Source organism: Gymnoscopelus microlampas (assembly GCF_963454915.1).
Source record: "Gymnoscopelus microlampas genome assembly, chromosome: 7".
NCBI lineage: Eukaryota > Metazoa > Chordata > Actinopteri > Myctophiformes > Myctophidae > Gymnoscopelus > Gymnoscopelus microlampas.
Window position 1 is genome coordinate 27,755,482 of NC_139944.1, and position 21,917 is coordinate 27,777,398.

General features: G+C 40.4%; 1 protein-coding gene across 1 annotated transcript in view; it reads right to left on the reverse strand.

Moving 5' to 3' along the window:
- Positions 1-7,486: 7,486 nt before the first annotated feature.
- Positions 7,487-21,917, reverse strand: part of LOC311049561 (plasma membrane calcium-transporting ATPase 1-like) — a 133,260-nt gene continuing 118,829 nt past the window's right edge. The window contains exon 21 of the mRNA XM_084063201.1: positions 7,487-15,262. Coding sequence (XP_083919327.1) covers positions 15,017-15,262 — 246 coding nt within the window. The 3' untranslated portion in view covers positions 7,487-15,016. The remainder of the gene's footprint in view (positions 15,263-21,917) is intronic.

Sequence of the window (21,917 nt, forward strand, 5' to 3'; positions counted from 1 at the left end):
ACCGTTACACTGTATAGTTACTTTTAACAGACTACAGGGGGAAAAAAAACTGCCCCGATAAAGTTAGTTTTTTCCACTCTGAGTCTGCAGCTGCTCTGTGTGCCATGAATGCAGGGGAGAGGGGGTGGAGTTAGCTGGTTTGGTCGACAGTTTGAGGATCCAATGGAGTTAGGAGGTTTTGTCAGAAGCGCTTTTTAGTACTTTTCATTCGTTCAATATTTTTTTAACCCACACACAGATGTAAAGGGTGTTCAATAGCATTGATTTATGAAAAAAAAAAGCTGAAAAATGGTTTCTGCCCAGCGATGATATATAAAGAGAGAGAGAGAGAGAGAGAGAGAGAGAGAGAGAGAGAGAGAGAGAGAGAGGGGGAGGTCAAATTAATTGAATGTAATATATTAGTTAAATTTTCAATATTGTGTATGACATGGGAGAAAAAACATGATTATTAACAGTGTCAGCAGAGTTTGTAATAACCATTAAACAATTTTCTTGCATGTGTTTTTATGTCAATGTCATACTATGACTGGACGCAATACACACACACATTTCCTTTTCATCCAAAATGTTGGATGCTCATTTTTTAAAGCAATTTGATCTTTTTTTCTTTTTTGCAGTTAAGCCAACAGTATACACAAATGTATCTCTTACAGAACCCTATTTCTTTAAGTTTGGTCTATATATTGAAAGGAGTAACTCCCAAACAAAAGACATTTTACAGATACAAAATGCTGTATGATACAATGTTACGAGCCCACTCACCTTACATTCTCCAGACAGCTACCAGTGGTAAAAACAATCAGAACCGTGACAGCAAGCAACTGAGCAGGTGGCATATTCGGCACAAGCATCTTCTACAAATAAAAAAAATAATAGAACAATGAAAAATGAAACTAAATAAATACATGAATAACAAATAGGTTACACAACCATAAAACCATGCACAGCCAGGGGTATATTGATACCATAAGTGTAAATGGTCAAAATAATGAAATAAAAGAAATAACAACAACAACAACAACATATATAGTCTACAGTATACATAGTTGCATTACACATGTATCCAGATTTCAATCTTCTTCATTACATTTAGCCAATGACGGCTTCTATCAGAAAAATATATAAATGATACCAGAGCTGTATAAAAGTTAAAAAGAAAAATCAAGCCAACTTGTTTGAAGAACACAATCAAAACAATATCAAACAAATGAAAATATAAAAGTTAGAAGGTTAGCGGGTACCTACAGAGTTTGCCTGTCTGTGAGATTGTGGAGCTCCTTTGACTCTCGGACAGTTGAACTGCAAATGACTGTCTCCAGGCCTTTTATAAAGCCACCCTCACGCACGCACACACTTGCACATCAAATGTCTCCCAACCACATAAGCCTATTTTAAATAGGCTACTCTAATGTGTTAGATACAATGCGCAATAGACACAAATCATCATGGCATTTGATATGGTAATTGCTACATATTTTCGGATTGGTCAGAGGGGACTTCTATCCACGACTGCATTAATGACGCAAGTTTATAATTGCATACTGTAGCATTTGCTTGCAATATTAACATTTTATTGAAGAGGTAGTTTATGTATTACTGAGGTATCGCTACAAATATGTTATAACATAAAATCTACAAAGTACTTTAGATCAACATTAGTAATCTTTTCAAGTAAGGTACCGTTAACTGCTGGCTATTGTTTTCCTCAAGCAGCCTACCAACAACTATTCTGCATGCTACTACAACGGTATTAGATATGATCCGATGTCAATCTTTGCAACAAAAGTCACAACCAATATACAGGGAAGTGTGAAGAGCTTGGCTATCACATCTGTATGTTTATCATTCACTGCATGAGCTACCATACTGACATGATGTCAGGTCCGTTTATCTCTGCAAATTTGGGCCAGAGAGTTATTGTCTGAAATTCAGACTTAAATTGCCATTCCTTCAGGAGGTTGGAATTGTCTGAGTTGTGACCTCAACTGAATGCACCATAGGTTACCCACTTGGACCCTTCTTATTCTGGTGGAAGAGATTTAGTATAGCGGGACAAAAAAACAGACAAAGCTGAAACATGTTTCAAAAAAAGTATAAAGAATATTCATTCAAAATTGTGAAAATAGCAGATCAAGTTCTGCAACATGGTGTGAGCTGTTGATTTTCACTATTTCCAAAATATGGCTTATGTGATTAATTCATAATGTATTTTTATAAGTTTGGGGCCCGGGTAGACACCAATATATCTTTTGGGTCTAGAGAAGTTTAGGAACCACTATGTCTTTCTGCTGTAATTACTGGGCCTAAATAGATTTCATTGATCTTACAGTGATGTCAGCAATGTTTGACGCAAATGGATATAAGTGGGTGTTTTACATAACACATTTCTCTCTCTCTCACACACACACACACACACACACACACACACACACACACACACACACACACACACACACACACACACACACACACACACACACACACACACACACACACACACACACACACACACACACACAGTAGAATGATGTGAATGCATGCAAGCAAGCACGTCACAAGTGCATGGATTCATTCATGTACACAGACGGCAAGCCCTGAGAGTTCTCTCTAGTTAAGATGTTTGTCCCCTAGAGCCATTCAGCGGATCCATGCCATTACAACTCCCCGATAATGAACCCACAGCTGCCATGCTGGAGTCTCTTGTCACCATGGTGCTAGTACAGTCACCATTGGAAACACAGTTGTCTTGACAACTCCATCAGGCCAGCAGGTTTCCCTCGATGACAAATGTAGGCTGGTGCTGTGGCACGTGGGCGGGAACAGCAAGGTACAGATAGATGGACGGAGTATTGGAAAGTGATTTCCAGAATGAAAATCTGGTTATGAGGAAAATAAAAGACAGCGAAGGGACTTTGACATGAGAGAGAGAAATGGTAGCCATGACGTAGAAAAAGAGATATGGGAAAAGATAAGAAGGAAGCAGCCAGTAGGTCATTTCATACACCATGTGTATGTATACTATATATGTATGTAAGTATACTGTATAAACCAGTTTAACTGAGAAGTGTATTTATAAAAATAGTTGCCTAATGTGAATATAACCCTAAGGCAGCAGCTTAACCTTTATTGGATCAGGGGGGCCCACTTGAAAATCATACACGGCCCACCCAACTGACCACTTGACTCAGTAGCCAATGATCAATCAAATCAGATATTGATAGACAGGATTTGTGTTCCGGTTGTATCAATGGAACCAACATAGTGTACTTTACAAGTTCCTATTTACCAGTTTCGCAGTGATAACACATTTTTAAATAAACAAAAAATACCATGACAGTTTTTAAACATTACCCTAGCATCCCTATTTTGGTGGCAACATCACTGAAAGATTTGGTGTGAGTTAAAAAAAGAGCGGCCAAAGTATAGAGAAGGCCCCGGTCAAGTTTACAATAGAGAAGTGGTTAATGTTATATTATCACTAAAATATTAGGGGATTTCCAATGATTTGGGGACCCACTTGAAATACAAGTGAAAAACAAATGTGAAATTAACACAAAAACATGTCATCAACAACAATACAAAACTCTGTAGATACAAGGGGGAAAAGGAAAAACGGCATCAGTGAATGACACGTTCAAAACTTTAAGGTCAGAGGATGCAGCACTGTGCAACCTTGTTTAATAAATGCTGTAAATAAAGGTAATGGATCTGGTGGATGCACAAGAGCCATGCCAACATGGAGCAAGTGGTAGAAGAACCCGGGGCATGGCTGTAGAGGTCAGTGTAGATAGAGCTAGTGGGAGGAGCATGGCTGTATTGGGGAAGAGCGTAACCAGCTGCTAGGTTCATTGTTTACCTGGAATCCTAGTTTCTTTGAGGCACTACTATCCCATCTGCCCTCTATTTATGATTCGCACTGCACCAGTGCGAATCCCTATTGAAATTGCAATGATTATTATTATTCCCACAAATTAATCGCGTTTTTGAGGGCCTAAACGTACTCAAAAAGGTGCGCAACTTGCACACACAACACAAGTGACGAAAAAGTACATATTTTAATTATCAAAAAAATGGGCTTGGCTTAATGGCTCAATAGCCCCCCCTCCCCTACAAAAGTTTGCGCTTGAAGCCCCACAATATGGGTTCACCATTATGAAAAGCGGCACACACCTGTATCATGTCCCGACTTACTAAAAAGGTCTCCAAACATTCCCAACAGAATTTATTGTGGCGTTTTAGAGATTTCTTTGCCATTTTCACGGGTTGTACTTTAACAAAGTCCTCCTAGGAGGATGGTCAGAATCACCTAAAACTCGCTCAGTGTACAAAAGAGACCATAACAATGAGAAGTTATTAGAAGCATGAGGTTTCATAAAACGGCGTGACCGTGGCAAAGCGTCAAACTTCAACGCCAAACAGGAAGGTCAAGTTTTCCTTTTTTTCTTTGTAACTTTTGAGCTGATTGCCATACAGACTTGTGGATGATGTTATTGGACACAGCCCTTGTCCTTCATTGGTGTTACTTAGCTCCGCCCCTCCTCTGATTGGTTCCTATTTGTTGCTATAACTTTTGAACGGTTTGTCGTACAGACTTGTGAGTCGCGTCACTTGATTCGGTTCAGAGTCATTGTCCATCACCTGAGTTGCTTAGCCCCGCCCCTATTCTGATTGGTCTATATTTCATTGTTTCTATCCTTTGCCATAAGTTTTGGTCAGTTTGTCATACAATCATGAGTCACCTCACTGGACTCGGTTGAAAATCCTTCTCATTCATTAGAGTTACTTAGCTCTGCTCCAGCTTCTGATGTGGCAGGTCGACATGTGCCCCTAACGTGGACAGAGGTGTGAGGGCCAGGTCATTGCTGCTTGATGCTTTAATTTACTTTGTTTATTGACTAGAGTTCATGCTTACTCTGCTTATATTGACCTTGCACTTTTAAGTCACTCTGGATAAATTAATCAGCAAAATGCCTAATTTATGAATGATTTTAACTATCAAACATATTGAATATTTTGACCTAGAATCAAAATGACTTCTCTGCTGTCCGGCAGAAACCAGCTAACTCCAAAATACAAAAATACAAAAAAAAAGTTAGGAGGTTTTGTTCATCATTGATAAGTACAGCTGAATGGACCCCCAAGCTCACAATAAGGTTGGAGGTCAAAAGGGGGTGGAGCCTGGAGTCAGCAAAACCAGCTAACTCCACCCCCATTTGGTAGAGTTAGCTGGTTTAGCAGAAAGTTTGAGGGTTTGAGGGTGTTCAATAGCACTGATTTATGGAAAAAATGCAAAAGCGGGAAAATGGAGTTAGCTGGTTTCTCCCGGACAGCAACGATAGACCCCTTAACAGACGACGTCACACTGGTTGCAAGCGTCATACTGGTTGCAAAGGAAACCCATTCTGTCAGATATCGCTAGGGCGCGCAGCACTAGCCAACACACAAGAGGGGGAAACAACAGGTTGAGAATTGATGGTGTGAAACAATCACCTGTGCATCCAGTCTCAATGTTGGTAAACAAATAATTGGTCTACTGTATATGCAATGTGAGTGACCATGATGGTAACATTAGCATGACCATCTCTTACATTTATGCACTCTTGTAAAATCGAGTCCAGAAAAAAATAAACCGGGTAATTGGGATAATAAACAAAAATAAGGGTCTAGCATTGCTTCCCTGTGTAATCGGTAGTTATGGATACCACTGTTGGGTGAGCAGTTTCTGTAGGTCATGATGACATTATCAATATGAGGTCAGTCTTAACCAAATATCGAGTACGGAACATACGTTCTGGCCTCCAATATATCCAGTATCTGTATCCTTCATTCAAAACAGAAATCAAACTTGAAAATGAAATAAAAATATGAAGTATTTAAAATATAATAAAAACTATATTGGCAACCTACTTCATGGAACACTGCTTCATGTATATTACAGGACTTATCGTATATATATATATATATATATATATATATATTAATATGTACAGTATATATTGATAGGAAATACTACAGTCATTATACAATCCACAGGTGAAAGGTACGGCTTATTGGAAAGCATATCCGACATGCCCAGGTCAAATTTGGATGACCCTACTCCCTTTCTGTGTGATGGAGTTAGTGATGATACACATCATTACCATTGTACAGTTTGATTTTTTAAGTTTGAATGATTTATATTTCTGTTATGTCTATTTCTAACATTAATTAAAAACAAATACAATACAAAACAAAACAGAAAAAAACAAGTATAGCAACAACAAACTTTTCGTGCACGATGCCTGTTAGTGAAGGACATCACTCTACCACAACATTTTCAAATTGGCCTCATGGTGTTGCTATAGCCCTCTTCATATTTAGGCCTACAACCCGATCCAAGGAATCCCTGGATTCTTTGGATCATCACATAATTCCCATAGTCTATGTCCGCCTAACTAGATTTTCCGATATTTTTTTCTTCAAAAACACACTTTTTGCTACTCCTACAGATTTTGTCCCAAACTCACACAAAATTATCTCTGGACTCATGAGATAAACATGTATAAAACAGATGTTTTATGTTCCATACCGATCAGCTACAATTCACTTCTAAAGTTTGCGGGAGGTGCCTGTTTTACAAAGATACAATTAAATCATAAATGTAACGTCCATTGACCCAAAATTAAAACATTTTGCCTTTATTGACAGGACAGTAAGCTGTCAGGAAATGGGGAAAGAGAGATGGGGAGTGACATGCAGCAAAGGCCGTCAGGATCGGGACTCAAACCCACGACACTGAGCCTAGGTGCTTGACCGCTACACCAGCGGGCCAGGCCAATTGACCCAAAATATTAATCACATATTGAGACATAACGCATAGGCAGAAACATGCCAACAGCCTTTTCCATACATTTGCCTGTAGTTGGCTTTGTGGGAGGGACCTATCATTGGCGGAAATATGTGCTCTACTGAGCGCCCCTTTCTACTTTGTATTGCATTTTCATCCTGTATCATAGCTGGCAGTGGTTGTTGGACATACATACCATCACAGTAGTAGTTTGTTGGTTCACTCACTAATACACTACCACTACTACACTGACTCCCTCAAACAGGTCCTGTGGCTATAAAAATGTTTCACACCCACTGGGTACGATTTTGCCAGCAATTAGACATTTGCTGTTGTCTTGACATGATCTGTCCACACAGTGGCGATGCTGGACCATCTATCAGCTAATAGTGACGACATGGAAAACTGCCCTCACCACTTGGTTGTGAATGTGGAAAGAAAAGCTAACATGCCTATAGAAAGATTTGAGAACTTGACTTGAAATAATTGTAATGTAACTTGGGGAATGACAGAAATAAGAGTAATGTTAAGCAATGTGTAAAATCTGAGTCGTATAAGATTGATTGGGTCTACACATGGACAAAGTATATGAACTGTAACATCCCGACCACCAATTCTTATAAACTTGACAAAAAGAATGATCACGAACCATGGCAACCATGTATTTCAAATCCCAATGGCTTTATTTTATATAGATCTTGTATATATTTATATATGTATATATATTTATATATATATATATAATAACTTTGACCTCAATTGCTTGATTTCCATTTTTTGTTCTGTATAAGTTCAAACGACAGGACATTAAGACCAAGGCATTCCACATGATCATATCTTACAAAAAACTAAAGTAAAGAAAATGCCAGTATGCACGCAGGCCGTGCACACACATACATACAAACATACAATGGTGCACGTGGGTTGTGGTTCTGTTAGTAGAAATAAAATAAAAAAAATTAAATGGAGTAAGACCAGCATCCACTGAAACAGAGACAAGCACACAGAGCATGTGAGTGTTGGAGAGCATCAGAGGGACAGAAAGAAAGAGAAACGAAAAGAACTGTAATCTAATTGGATCATTCTGTTGCATAGTTTGAAGCAAACAGGGACAATGTTCTAGGATAATGCATCAAATGTACAGAGGAGGTGCTGCAGACAGGAGAGGACTGAAGCTTGAATGTAGGGTGTGTGTGTGTGTGTGTGTGTGTGTGTGTGTGTGTGTGTGTGTGTGTGTGTGTGTGTGTGTGTGTGTGTGTGTGTGTGTGTGTGTGCACTATAGAGAGAGAAAGAGAGGCCTCACTTATGCTTCGTCACATGACGAAGCATGAATTAAGCAAGAGAGACAGGTAGAAAAACAGACAGAAGGTAACAGAGAGCAGGGAGACACACACTGAGGAAGACCACCTCACGGGGCAGGGGGGAGGGGCTGGGGGCTAGGGGGGCAGCAACAAGACCTCAGCCAAAACATTTACATTTCATATTTACTCAGTGCTGTTACTGTAGCTTGAAATACTTGCAGTGAGCATTCAGCTAGAGGATTGGTGTCTTGCTCAAGGACACATTGACAGGGTGACACAGTGGGGACTGAACCTGGGACATATAAGGGGATAGTCACTCAAACCACCAGACCATTCTCCAAAATGGAATTATCCATCATGACACAACCAGAACGTTTTTGGTTGTTGTTTGTTTTAGCTTACCTGCTATCAAGCAAGCTCTGCTGCACATAAAAAACATCTCTTTAAATTGGGAAAAATTAAACCCACTTGCACACTCATATACAGCACACTGACACACTGACACACACACACACACACACACACACACACACACACACACACACACACACACACACACACACACACACACACACACACACACACACACACACACACACAAATGTTTATTCTGGCTGACAAATGACATTGTCTTTGAGGAAGCTTTTGTCTTTGATGTGCCAATCAAGTTTCCATGTCCTGACAGCCAGAATGCACTCTACAGAATGTGTGATGACACGTCAATATTCATTTTCACACTAATGCAATTATGAGGGCCTGTCAGCATGAATCACATGAATGTTCCCACCATGCCAGAAAATGACTCCTCTCCATACCCCGAGACAAACACAAACTCAAAAGTTCAGACATAAGGATCGCTTTTCACAGGCAGCTGTAGTCTTTGACAATGTAAAATAAACAGCCTTTTGTTGTGAAAGCTGTAGCTACCAAAAAAAAGCTACCTTTGGGGAACAAGAGATGGGTCCTCTTAACAACCACAGCAAAGCTCAAATACTGGTACAATTCTAATAAGTAATCACTTGTCCAAATTTGTATTAAACAATTATAAGAAAAGAAAAGAATTCAGTGCTCTGCATGACATGTGATTCAAACCAAAAGCCCTCCACTCTCCAGCACCAGAGAACCAGGCAGTAAAGTCCAGTATAGTCCAGACGTCTGAAAGGGATCTGAATCAACTGGCAGAAGGAATATTTCAACTAAAGTTGTGTTAATACCAAGACGTTAAACCATAACAACCACAATACCTGCAAGTGAAGAAACTCTCTTCCTCTGTCTTAGTGGCAGTACAATAGGAAATAAACCTATTATTTTTGGTCCTATTCAATTTCAGAAAGCCCTATGCCAAGTTAGTGGTTAGCAAGCACAGTAAAGCCTCATTCATGCTTCAGCACACAATGCTGTGGCTTGCTCAAAAGAACTCATTTTCAGCAAGAAGCACCATCGTGCATTGAAGTAGACTATAAATTAGGCTTAAGGTCCTAGTATCACAGTATCTCAGAGTGGACAGAGGAAAGGAAAAGCAATATGGGCTATTGATCTGCTCAACTGTGTGTGTGTGTGTGTGTGTGTGTGTGTGTGTGTGTTTGCTTTTCCCCCCCTCCTCTAGCCCATAGCCCTTGATGACCACACTTACACACATACTGTAGCATGTTCACACATGTACACGTGTGCACATGCACACACAGCTCTGGTTATCAGAGTGTGCTTGGGCTGATGGTGCAGGATTAAAGACGGTGACATCACGATTCAGTGTAAACATTCACAGGTTAGGATTAGGCAGCTCCCATCAGAGAAGAATAATACGTATAAAGTGTTAACATTTAATTACCGATGGCGGGCCATCAATGTGGTGCAGAATACAGAACCTGCCAGAACCTTTGAGCAAGAAGTGAATACATAAAAAAGTTAAGGGAAATGCTCTAACAAATAGATTACCAACAGAGACCAATAAACTAGAACAGAGTAGTCCTCCCATACCTCAAGGCGTTCAGGGCTGAACTCACTAAAGCCTGGTAGCACTTAAGTCATTAATGATGCATTTTGGGTCAATGGGACAAAAATGGCCTTAATGCTAAAAGACTCAGGAGACCCCACTCAAGTCTTTCAGTTCACAGGAATTTGACAAACTTGAAGAGCATGTCATTACGTTTTTGTCATACAGTAGCTTGTGTTCATCCATACAGAACTAGTGACTTTGCAATGCACCTCTTTGAATTTGGTCACTGTCAGTCGCATCAATGCAGGTATTCAACAAGTCATAAGCCAACAGATAAGATAATCTGACTAAAGGAGGCAGATGGAGAGAAAAATAAGGACAATGGGGCGACTGATGAGTGTGACAAGTGTGAATCCAAATAACAGGGTGGCTTTTCCATGGTGATATTGAATAAGCGAAGGGCTCAGTGTCATCAATTATAATGGTGGTCTCACTTGACAAATAATGGGAGACGGTGGCATTCACTGTTTGTGGGAAATGGAGATGCAACACACACACACACACACACACACACACACACACACACACACACACACAGTGTGGTTAGTTTGGTTGTCTCAACAGTAAACAGAGTAAGTGAATGTGTGATTTATAATGGTTAGTTGTTGCCTGTTGAATGAAACGCAGAACATCCAACAAAGTCTGGTGGTAAACCCTTAAAACTAGGACATCATAATTTTCAAGCTGCTCGTCTACTTCATTGTGATTCATTTTATACCCCATCTCATTTTCACAATCCTCAGTGTGTGTTTCTCCTCACAGAATGTGTGTTTGTGTGCGTAAGTCTGCATGTACAGTATATGCATGTAATGCTGGTGTGTGTCATTTGTGTATGCAAGTTTCATTCCGGAAACAAGTAAATGTCCTGTGATGTCTCATTCCATACTAAAACATGCAGAACATTGAACACATATACTGAACATTTAGCTTTTTTTTATCCAAATGCAGTCTTTTTTCTGTTTTTATACAGTGGCTTTAGGCTACACAGAACACGACGGTATCAATCGCACCAGGTTGGACATATTGCTTTAAAAACCACCAAATTTTGTATATAGGTCATGCATGCCACATAGATATTATGTCTATACAAAAATAACACCAGTGCCTATTGTATTATATCAATGAAAGAAATATATTTTACTGTCTTTCGCAATTAAATACAATTGAGAATGTATTAAAACACAAAGAAAACAGGTTTGGATATATATTCTTTACATATACCCATGTGTAAAATAAGTGGTTATATATTCTCCAACTGTGATTTTCCAGTTCTTTTAAAACAATTTTTATTCATTTACAACTGATGTTAAAGTTATCCAAGGAATTTCCCAATATTAAATGAAGGAAAGCTATTCTAAGAAAGGCAATGCTTTTAAGAAGAAGCAATGCAGTTAAATTTAAACAATTATTGCACATCCAAGCATGTTCCTTTTCCATACATTAGTCGTAACTGAGGCCTGTGCAATTTATTGTCTGATAGATAAAACAAATAAAAAAAAGTAAAACAAAACAAAAAAGCCTTTTACATGGCTTCTCCAGTGAAAAATAAAGACAAATAGACATTACTTTGCCTGGACTTTCTGGGCATTGTGATTTTCTTTTAGTCTTCTCTTGCTTGTTTTTTTTATGATACAGACGAGTGTTTTTTTTTTAAAAGTATTTGGGCAGTACACTTGTAGTGGGACATGAGGGCAACCACCCAACTAAAGATCACCACAGCACAACCAAAGGACGACGCACATGCAACACAAGAGGGAAATGGACAGAGGGCGCTACACATGACAATATCCATTCAACTTGTGCAAAAATCAAAGGATAAATGCAAACGCTTGTACTAAATAAAGACTTTGGCTGAACTTTTTAAAGCTTTGCTGGATGATCGTTGGCTGATTGCCCCCTTCCTTCTATAATGACACCCGCAGAGTTTGCAGTTACCCTTCATATTTCCTATATTATGGCATTATTTACATCATACTAAATGGAGAAGCACGGTTTCTTCTAGAAAGATAGAAAGACAAAACCATAGCAATTCAATAATTCCATACAGTTACATGTAATGTTTTATACTGTGTCAGTTGTATCCATTAGGTTTTCATTTCCCACGAATCCCCATTGGAGTTTGGTAAATTGCGAAATCCTACTGCATGTAGTGTCTCCTAAGACTTTAGATAAAGTGGTCATGTTTGCGTAAAAGGGCCGTGGTAAGACTAGATTGCTGAGAGTTATATTTCGAATTGCATTGGCCAACAGTAAGTAAACAAGTCATTTTGGGTTTTCTTAGCCCTAGCCTCAAATCACCAAGAAGACAAACGTGGCATATACTGTATATAGAGAGCTGTAAAAAGACATACTCCACGGCTAAGATTCATCTCATTCATGTACTGTTACTGTCACCAAAACTCTTCAGCCTATACATATATATATTCATATATCTCCAAAATATTAAAAAGTACTAAATATAAAAATACAGAATCGTAAAAAATGAGCAAAACATTGAGTTTTATATGAAAACCATGCAAGAAAGATTTCCCCATTTACTGTAGTTATATAGAACTAGGAGACTCACGAAAAGCGAGGCAATGGAACGAAGAGGAAGCGCAAGGGAGGGACAGGAGGCTCATCCGGAGGGAAGCGCAGTATCAGGCTGTCACCTACATGGTTTTCTTTTTTAATGTAAACATTGTAGAAGGTCCTTTAAAACTTAGTTCGGCAGTGACAAATTTTTCCTTTTTTTTCAGTTACCCCTTCACTTTTTGGTCATGTGAGGTGTTAAAGGGGAGGGGGTAGGGGGCATTGGAGTGAGAAAATCAACTCTAACAATGGGATACAAAACAATACAGGCAAACCTAGAAAATATGGCTCTGTGTTACGTAGAAAAAAGCTTATCCGGGGAGAGAAAGAACCTAGTTATGACAAAGAAGGTTGAAATATGGCAGTAGTAGTAGTACATTACTTGTATCCGATAACGCGTGCTAGCGTGATTGCAGCACATAACGACATACCAGACCAGTTAGCTCTTTGACGTGTGCCTGCTTGTGATAACTAGGGTTGATTTCTTGTTCCTTTCAAACTGCAATCTGGAGTGGGGCCTGGAGATGTGGCCCTGGTAATAGCAGGACAGAGGGGAGAGCAGGAAAGGAGAGACAGGCAGGGATACATATTGGATTTAGATCTAGGATGCTGATTGTTATCCCCGCAGCCTGGGTGCGATCAATATGTCCCTCGTGTCACTGGCCATGGCCAACACAGTGAAGTTCAATAAAAATCCACCCTCACACAGAAGCTACTAACAGGGGTGAGCTGAGATGCTTTTTGCCGAGAGTGGAACGCGATCCCTACTCTGTTTTTAGTTTTCTTTTGGTCGTACAAATGCAAATCATTAGTTTTTTTCCTCTCATAATGGAGTGACAAGCTAAATAAAACAAAAACAAATGGGACTAATACCAATATTTTTCTTGTACACAGGTAGATGCCCTAACCCTCACAAAATGTGTCCCATATAATCCATGTCCCCATGCCACTCAACAGTCAACACAGATGAAACATAACATGCATACTACTGGAGGGGCAGACTGTTCATTGTAAAAAATAAATAGCACTCCTCTTCATTCAGAATGTAATTCTTAACTCCAAATTGAGGCAGTATGGTAAGCGGTCAATTTTACTTGGGAGGGGCTAGAGAGAACCAGAACCCTTATTGGATGAGATGAGGTTGTATATTGTCTTGCTATGACTACTAAAAGAATGCGAGCCTTCCGTGTCGTGGGGCGGCAATTTTGTATTCTCTTCTCGAGTATGACACATTCAAAATGAGCAAAAGAAGCTAAAAATCTTTAGTGCTGTCCTTTCACAAACAAAACGAAATTATAATATCAACCCGTAGGGACAATTATTTTACATTTAAAACCTTCATGACTTTGGAGTTTGTAGTGTACCACAACCAGTTAAGACATTGTATTTAGTGCTGGATCAGCCATTGGTACACATTCCTTTACACTTAATTTATACTTAGTTGTGCACCAGCAGCTCATACAAAAATAGCCGATCTACAAACTCACAACTTGTTGCAATGTGACATGTTGTGAGCTTGTTGATCTGCTATTTCCGGTGCAAAGCGAGACATGATGCACAACCAAGTATAACTCTGGCTTTAGAAGACTGGAAAAGAACTATGTACATTGGAAAAGCAACTTCAGAAAAGACACAAAACCAAATACCGTCAATGGTTACACATTTTGTCTTTTTTTACAATTGGAACTTCTAATCATCAAACCAGCATAGAAGAGCAAAAAGCATATGTACACTGGAATTAGTGTGCTCTCTATAAAGTTCCGTGTAATTTCAGAGCATTATACAGGACTGGAGCAAATACAGAACAAACAAACATAACATGCTGCTTCTCAGTCCAGGGCAGAAGTTCCAACTGGATGAAACAAAACAAAAAACTAAGATTACAACAAAAGTAAAATTGTAGAAAAAAAACAAACAGAAGTGGGCAGGACAGGCGATGGTCTTTAAAACGTGGATGTAGGCTACTAACCCCAGCCATTCGGGAATTAAAGGGAAAGGGGCTGCGATGTGATTGGACAGGTACGCATGCCAGCGCCAAAGTCAGAGCGACTGAAAACAGAACACGGTTTAGACAACTTAGTTAGCATAGTTGGCCATAAAAATGACAGAGAATAGAGAGGATGGAGAAGAGTCTTTGGAAAAAGGAGGAAGAAGATGAGAGAGATGTACAGTAGAGGGCCATACAAGTGGGAGTTAAAGTATGAGCTTTGCCAATTGCCTTCCTGCGATGGTGGAGGCAGTCAGGCCTGCAGGAAGAGAGGTGACATGATTCAGAAAAAAAGGATGATGTAGATGGTAAGGAGCAGGAGGGAGAGGAGGAGGTCAAATGGAGGACTCCTCGCTGGGAATGGAGGTGGCAGACGGCTCTCCTGCTCCTCCAGCGGTGGAAGAGCTGGGGATGGTCTCGATCTCATCACCCGTCTCTTCGATGGAGGGGGTGCGGGCCTCCTCCTCGGAAAGGGGCACAAACTCGGGGTGGGCCGCACAGAAGTTGTGGATGGAGTTCTGGGATTTTGGGTTCTCTATCCCCTCGTAAAGGGAGCTACGGAAAGCATTCACCACTTTAATCTGAGAGACGGACGAGAGAGAGAGAGAGAGAGAGAGAATAAAAAAAGAAAAGGGAGTCGGAGAAAAATGTGACAAATGTTAGCATGACCACCACACTGGTACATCTTCCATTTCGTATGACAGTATGATGGTTTGAGGCAGGCATGTAGGGGCTCAGGCATGATTCACCTCCTGAGAGGGACACAATATGGTCACTGTGTGGGGAAAATGGAGTGGTTGGGTCGACTGGGAGGAAATCAATTTTGGAAATGCATAAAAGAGAGAAAAACACAAACATATGGTGGGCCGATGAAGAAGCTGCAAAAGAAAACATGAACATTGACACAAAGTACGCTGAATGGAAGACGACAGGAGGGCCAGAATGGAGCGAACAACAGGAACACTGCAAAACACAAACCAAAACATTAACATAATGTAAAAAACACAAGGTCAGATGCAGGTATGTGAAGACCATGAGAATACAATGAAAATATAAACACCAAACTGCAAACCAAAAAAATAATACTACTGATGGAGTGACAAAACGATGTGCCTGTATACAGACAGGAAACTACAGCACACACACCTATTTACAGCTTGCTGGAACACACACACACACAAGCTGGCACCATATGAATGGAATGGCGCAGATGCAGAGAGAGAGGGATGAATTTGTGGGTGTTTGGTTTGTGAGTGGCTGCGTGCCAGGCTGGTGGGGATTCAATTTGGATGCGATGGTCAAAGGAGAAAAGTGCTTTTTTGTTTTTGTTTCCTTAAGGCATTTTAGTTTTATTGAATAAAACATATATGTTGTGCTGGTTGACAGCATGTTTAATGCATTAAAACCACTTGAACTAATATAATTATATATATATATATATATATATATATATATATATATATATATATATATATATATATATATGTGGTTAGCTGGTTTAGCAGAAAGTTTGAGGATCCAATGGGAGTTAGCTGGTTTTGTCAGAAGCACTTTTAATACTTTTCATTGGTTCAATATTTTTTTACCAACACACAGACGTAAAGGGTGTTCAATAGCCCTGACTCATGGAAAACTAGAAAAAGTGCTCCTCGGAGCACAGGTCCCCGCCAGGTCAGGTAGGTTATTGTGGCCTCCTGGTGGCGCTATAATAGGCCAATGTGAAAAGGGTGCCATTTGTTCAAGGGCTTTTCACTGCAATCGGACACTGCATTCATGATTTGAGGCATTTTGTTCCAAAAATGTGTTTTGCAAAATTAGACCTGCTGGTGGCGCTATAACAGGCCAATGTGAAAAGGGTGGCATTTCTTCCTCTGCCTAATAGAAATCTACGGGTGAAATGTCACGGAAATCGCAAGCTGCGTTCATGATTTGAGGCATTTTGTTCAAAACGGACCAATCCTGCAAACTTTGGAAGCCAATCTTAGGCAATCAGGATGGAATATGGGGAAATCGGATAAATCCGTGTTGATCACATGACTATAGAGATACTGTGTACCGATTTGTGTGATGTTTGGACCAAATCTGTAGGAGTAGTATCAATAAATGTGTTTTGCACATATCGGCCTCCTGGTGGCGCTATAACAGGCCAATCTGAAAAATTCTGGTGGTTCTGACTTGGCATCCAGGGAATGTGTGTGCACAGTTTCGCAGCGGCCGGGCCAACGGTGCCAGAGATTAGCTGCTAACGGACGGACAGGATGGACGGACACATGGACGGACACACGGACGGACCGACGGACGGACGGACGGACAGGGGGTAAAACATACTCTCTCGCCATGCCTTTCGGCCTGGCGGAGACAAAAATGCAAAAGCATTAAAATGGAGGTGGTTTCTGCCCGACAGCAACGAGTATGTTTGTGCTGGTTGACAGCATGTTTAATGCATTAAAACCACTTAAACTCCATACCTCGTTGACCGTGGTCTCCCAAGGGTCTATACTTGGTCCCATCCTTTTTTTAAATAAATCTCCTTACCGAAAACAGCCGATCTACAAGCTCACGACATAACACGCTGTGACCTTGTAGTTCAGCTTTTTTGCCGAATGTTCAACAATTATCGCGAAGTGTTCCCCTATTATATGCAAAGAACAGGGATGCTAGGGTTAAAGGGACACTATGATGCTACTGATGTGCATTTCACGTGGATCCAAGTGGTTAACCTAATTTTTCTGAAGTCAAGAGCACTATTTTGTGGCAAACACAGCTAAAAAGGACAATGTCACAGCCACTGATGTTAGTGACTAAAAAACAGGAAGTAAGGGTTGTAGTTTTCCCATTCACAGATTTTACCCTTGTGACATCACAGGGTTAACTTCTCAGTGGGGCTGCAACAATCGATTACTTTCTTAGCGATCATCGAATTATCAAGAAGCGTATTTTTTAAAACATATACTGTATATATATTTTTTTACATTCTTTATATATCAACGAAATGATTAACCACTTAAGCCATATTTTATACTTTGACACACAATGGTGTCATGCAAAATTAATTGTTAAAAAAGCAGATCTACGAGCTCACAACACATTGTAGTGCAATACATTGTGAGCTTGTACAGTAGATCTAATGGTGATAGTGATAGTGTCCCCTTACACAGATCCCTACGACCCCCATGAGGACATATGACCTACAAACCCCATTACAGAGGAATACCTATGACCCCCATACAGACCTATGACAATACGTCAAACTCAATGCGAGACCCTTAAAAAAACCTGCTGTAGGTCCACATGTTGGAACAACAGTACAGTTAGGATCTGGGTTAGAAATCTCCAGGGAGGGTGACCAGCAAATGTACATCTGGAAATCAATACAGTATCCACAAACACACACGCACAGACGCATGCACACAGTCATAAATGAATGCTAAAACTTTATCTATACTTCGTTGTACGACGGTGTTGCGCACCAAAAATAGCCGAACTGTAATCTCACACAGCGTCAGAGTCACATCCGAGAGAAATGGAGGGTTGGAAGGAGGAAGATGACACTTCTTGTGAAGATGAAGCGACAAGGAAGAGAAGAGAAGAGATGAGAGAGGGATTTTTGTGAGCAATACATCTGACAAATGGAAAGAAAGACAAGTGATATGCGGTGCTTGTGTACCGCATGTGCCTAAGAATAGGAGACAAAAGGATAAAGATAGATAGTGCCATGAAAAAGTGCTGTCTGTGTCTGATTTTCTACTTTTCTCCTTTCGTTTTGATCAAAGGGTCCACGAGTGAACAAACACAAATTTGAATATCTATTTATGAAACAGTGTTATGCTATTCCTAAATGTCCCAGCGTGAAAACAGCTTCCTTAGACTAACTTAACCACTTACACTATCTATATACTTCATTGACTGGGGTCTCCAAGGGGTCTATACTTGGTACCCTCCTCTTGTCCTTCTACACCATGTCTCTTCACCAAATATAGCCGATTAACATGAGATTGTAGATCTGGTATTTTCGGTGAATGTTCGCCTACTGAGAAGCCTAGAATAGGGACGTTAAGCCCAATTCACACTTTGTCGCACGGCGGTGCTGTGCATTGAAAATAGTCAACCTACAAGTTCAGAACGTGTCACTTCCGCGACGCATTGTGGGCTTGAAGGTTTGCTATTTTCTTTGCACAACACTGTCGTGGGACAGTGCATAAATTAGGCATTAGGCTTGGTTAAAGCAGCTTAACAGTGAACTCACATTTGCAGGATCGTACCTCAGTGGTACAGTATAAGGCGCTGTTCACAACAAGCAGGACAACAACCATTACTATAACGATAACTAAGTGAGTTAGCCTGGTAAACCCTCCCTCCAGAAATCTCACTTACATTTGATTTCTAGAGTGAGTCTGGCCTGATCCGCCTTTCTGCAATATTGGCTCTGTACGCCAAAGGGACGAGCCTATCAGTGTCGTCGCTCATCGTTCTGTGATTGACAGCGACAGTTGGCCAATCAGGTGGCGAGTTCGAGTGAGCCCGAATGAAGCCGAGTGCAGCCTGAGTGCCTCCGACAAAAGACGAACGGCAGCCATTGTTGTTGTCCGAGTGCCTTCACTGTTTACTTTCGTTTTTAAAACGGTCTCTAACTGCTTTTTTGAGGCACGGAATTTACTATTAAGATATCGTTTGGATAGAATTTAGTTGTTTAACTTCATATATGTGGTCAATTAATCGTGACAGAGCCTATTTAAAAATATACATTTAGAGAACCGGCAGGTGCGGGGAGTGACACGCATGTATCCCAATAAGGCAACCTATTTTGGGCATGGCCGTCTCAAAAGTCCCGTTGCGTCACATAGACTGGAGGTGGTAAAAATGAACTGCTGATTGGCTGAAGGGGAAAAACGATCATTGGTTGAAGGGGTTGTCAGTCAACGGTATTACTCCCGCCCAACTCCAGCCCACAGCCAATATTGCAGAAAGGCGGATCAGGCCAGACTCACTCCAGAAATCAAATGGAAATGAGATTTCTGGAGGGAGGGTTTACCAGGCTATAAGTGAGTGTCCACACTGATGAACGACAAAGGAGAGAGGGGGAGAGAGATATCTCCACCTCCGTGGTGCTGAAAAACGGTGCTGAAAGACGCATGCAATAGGATATATGGATAATCTGACTCTGATTATTAATTATAAGGAGGCGAGATTGATGTAGCCTACCTGAGGTAATGCCAGCTAGCCTACCAGCTAGTGTTCCTATTCATAATAGTCGCCTCATCTCTGTTAATAACAGAACTTTCCGAGGGTGAGTGAGACCGAATGCATCCCAGATGTCCTTTTGATGGACTTCGATTGGCTCAATGTCAGGTCGATGTTTCTATAGTTCACAAAATTGCTCTGAAATTGATCCAAATGATATTGTTTATGACTATCGTTGTCATTCTAGCCGTGGTGTGGACTCTGCCATCCACTTGACATATTTATAGTTATCGTGCTTGATGTGTTTTTGTTTGTGTTCGTTTTTTGGGTCATTAGCAAATAATATTCTCCAAATTACAGATTGATGACCTGATACTCTCACATAGAAATCCTCTGATGCAGATGGCATACTCTGGGCAAGTTGCCAAGATCCCGATTAAACAAAACAAAAAATGTGACACTGTTGCCACCATGTTTGACTGCTGGCATGAGCTTCATTCCATGGAATGCAAGTGTTTGGTTTTTGCCAGACATAATGGGGCCTGTGTCGGCCAAAACATTTCCACTTTCGAGTCGTTGGGTCTGCAGAAAATCATTACGCGACTCCTGCATGTTTGATTACCTTGCAGCACATTAACCCATTAAAACCGGGAACGCATCTGGGTAACCACTTAAACCACTATTTTATACTTTGGCTATTTTTGAAAAATCTTGAAAATTTGTGCAAATCTTTGAATATACATATTTTTAATTTTTTTTTGGACATTTTTATCTAAAATCTTTGCCTCTGGGGGGTTCCTGGAACTAAATATTTTGAGATGGGGGTCGGCGGCTAAATACTTCATTTTGGGGGTCCTTGAGATGAAAAAGTTTGAGAACCACTGATATATAATATATATCAGTGGTTCTCAAACTTTTTCATCTTATATTTTCATCTATATATCTTTATATTATAGCAACATACGTGTTTCCAAACTGTTAGGATTTAGAGGACATTTTGTAGAATCAGAACCTCAGGACTTAATGGGTTAAACAAAATGAGAAAAAACCTAGGTGTCATTCACCCCCCCCCCCATAGCGTTCCATATAAACTGTGAAAAAATCAAACAGCAGGACAGTACTTTTTCACAGCATTATAGATAGACTTACTAACAAATACAGTATAGTGTAGCCTCTACTAATGAATGAATGAATAGAATGACATTCTGGACAGAGCACCTCATTCCACACTCAGTTCAGTGACTCACGTGCTCACAGTGACACACACACACACACACACACGCACACAATCCTACTTAAACATAACCGCTACACAGGGACTGGTAAATGGCAGGGAGTATAATGATCCACAGTATATGAACCGTTACGTTTTTCATATTGTTCCTATAAGCTGAAGCTGTGTATTTTATGATGTATAACGAGCCTGGAGGAGACATGGGGCGCAGCGCGTCAGGCTGGGTAAATGGGTTGTTTGATGTTAGAGAAGAGCATACACATGCAGTCACGTGCAGAACACATTCTCCTATGCAGACACACAAACACATCATCACTGTCAGCCAGAAACCTTGTCCTCATCTCCATATTTCAAGTTGTAATGTTTTGTCACATTATTGTCACAATAATGTCACATTATTGCCCTACTTCATTGTATGACAGCGTTGCACAAAAGTTGCCAATAACATGCTCTGATGCAACGCATTGTGAGCTTGTAGATCTGCTATTTTTGAATAGTTAAATTGGTCCATTGGAACACAGGTTCTTTTTTTCCATTCCCTGAGAAGTAACAGTTTTGGATATACAAGGTTTCTGCCTGACACGGACAACATGCAGAAACACAATAGCAGGCAGGGCTGGTCAGAAGCCAGGGAAACGGGGGAAAAGCTGTATGGTCGGTTGGTTGGTTGGCCATTGGCCATTAACCCTCGACTAGAATGAGGAACACAGCCCCATACAGAGCATCTCTCTGAATGTTTCACCCCTCGCAAGGATTAACCCATGAAATTATCTCTCTACCCAAGCCACAGCCTCCGGAGAAAAGGCAGAGAGAAAATAGGA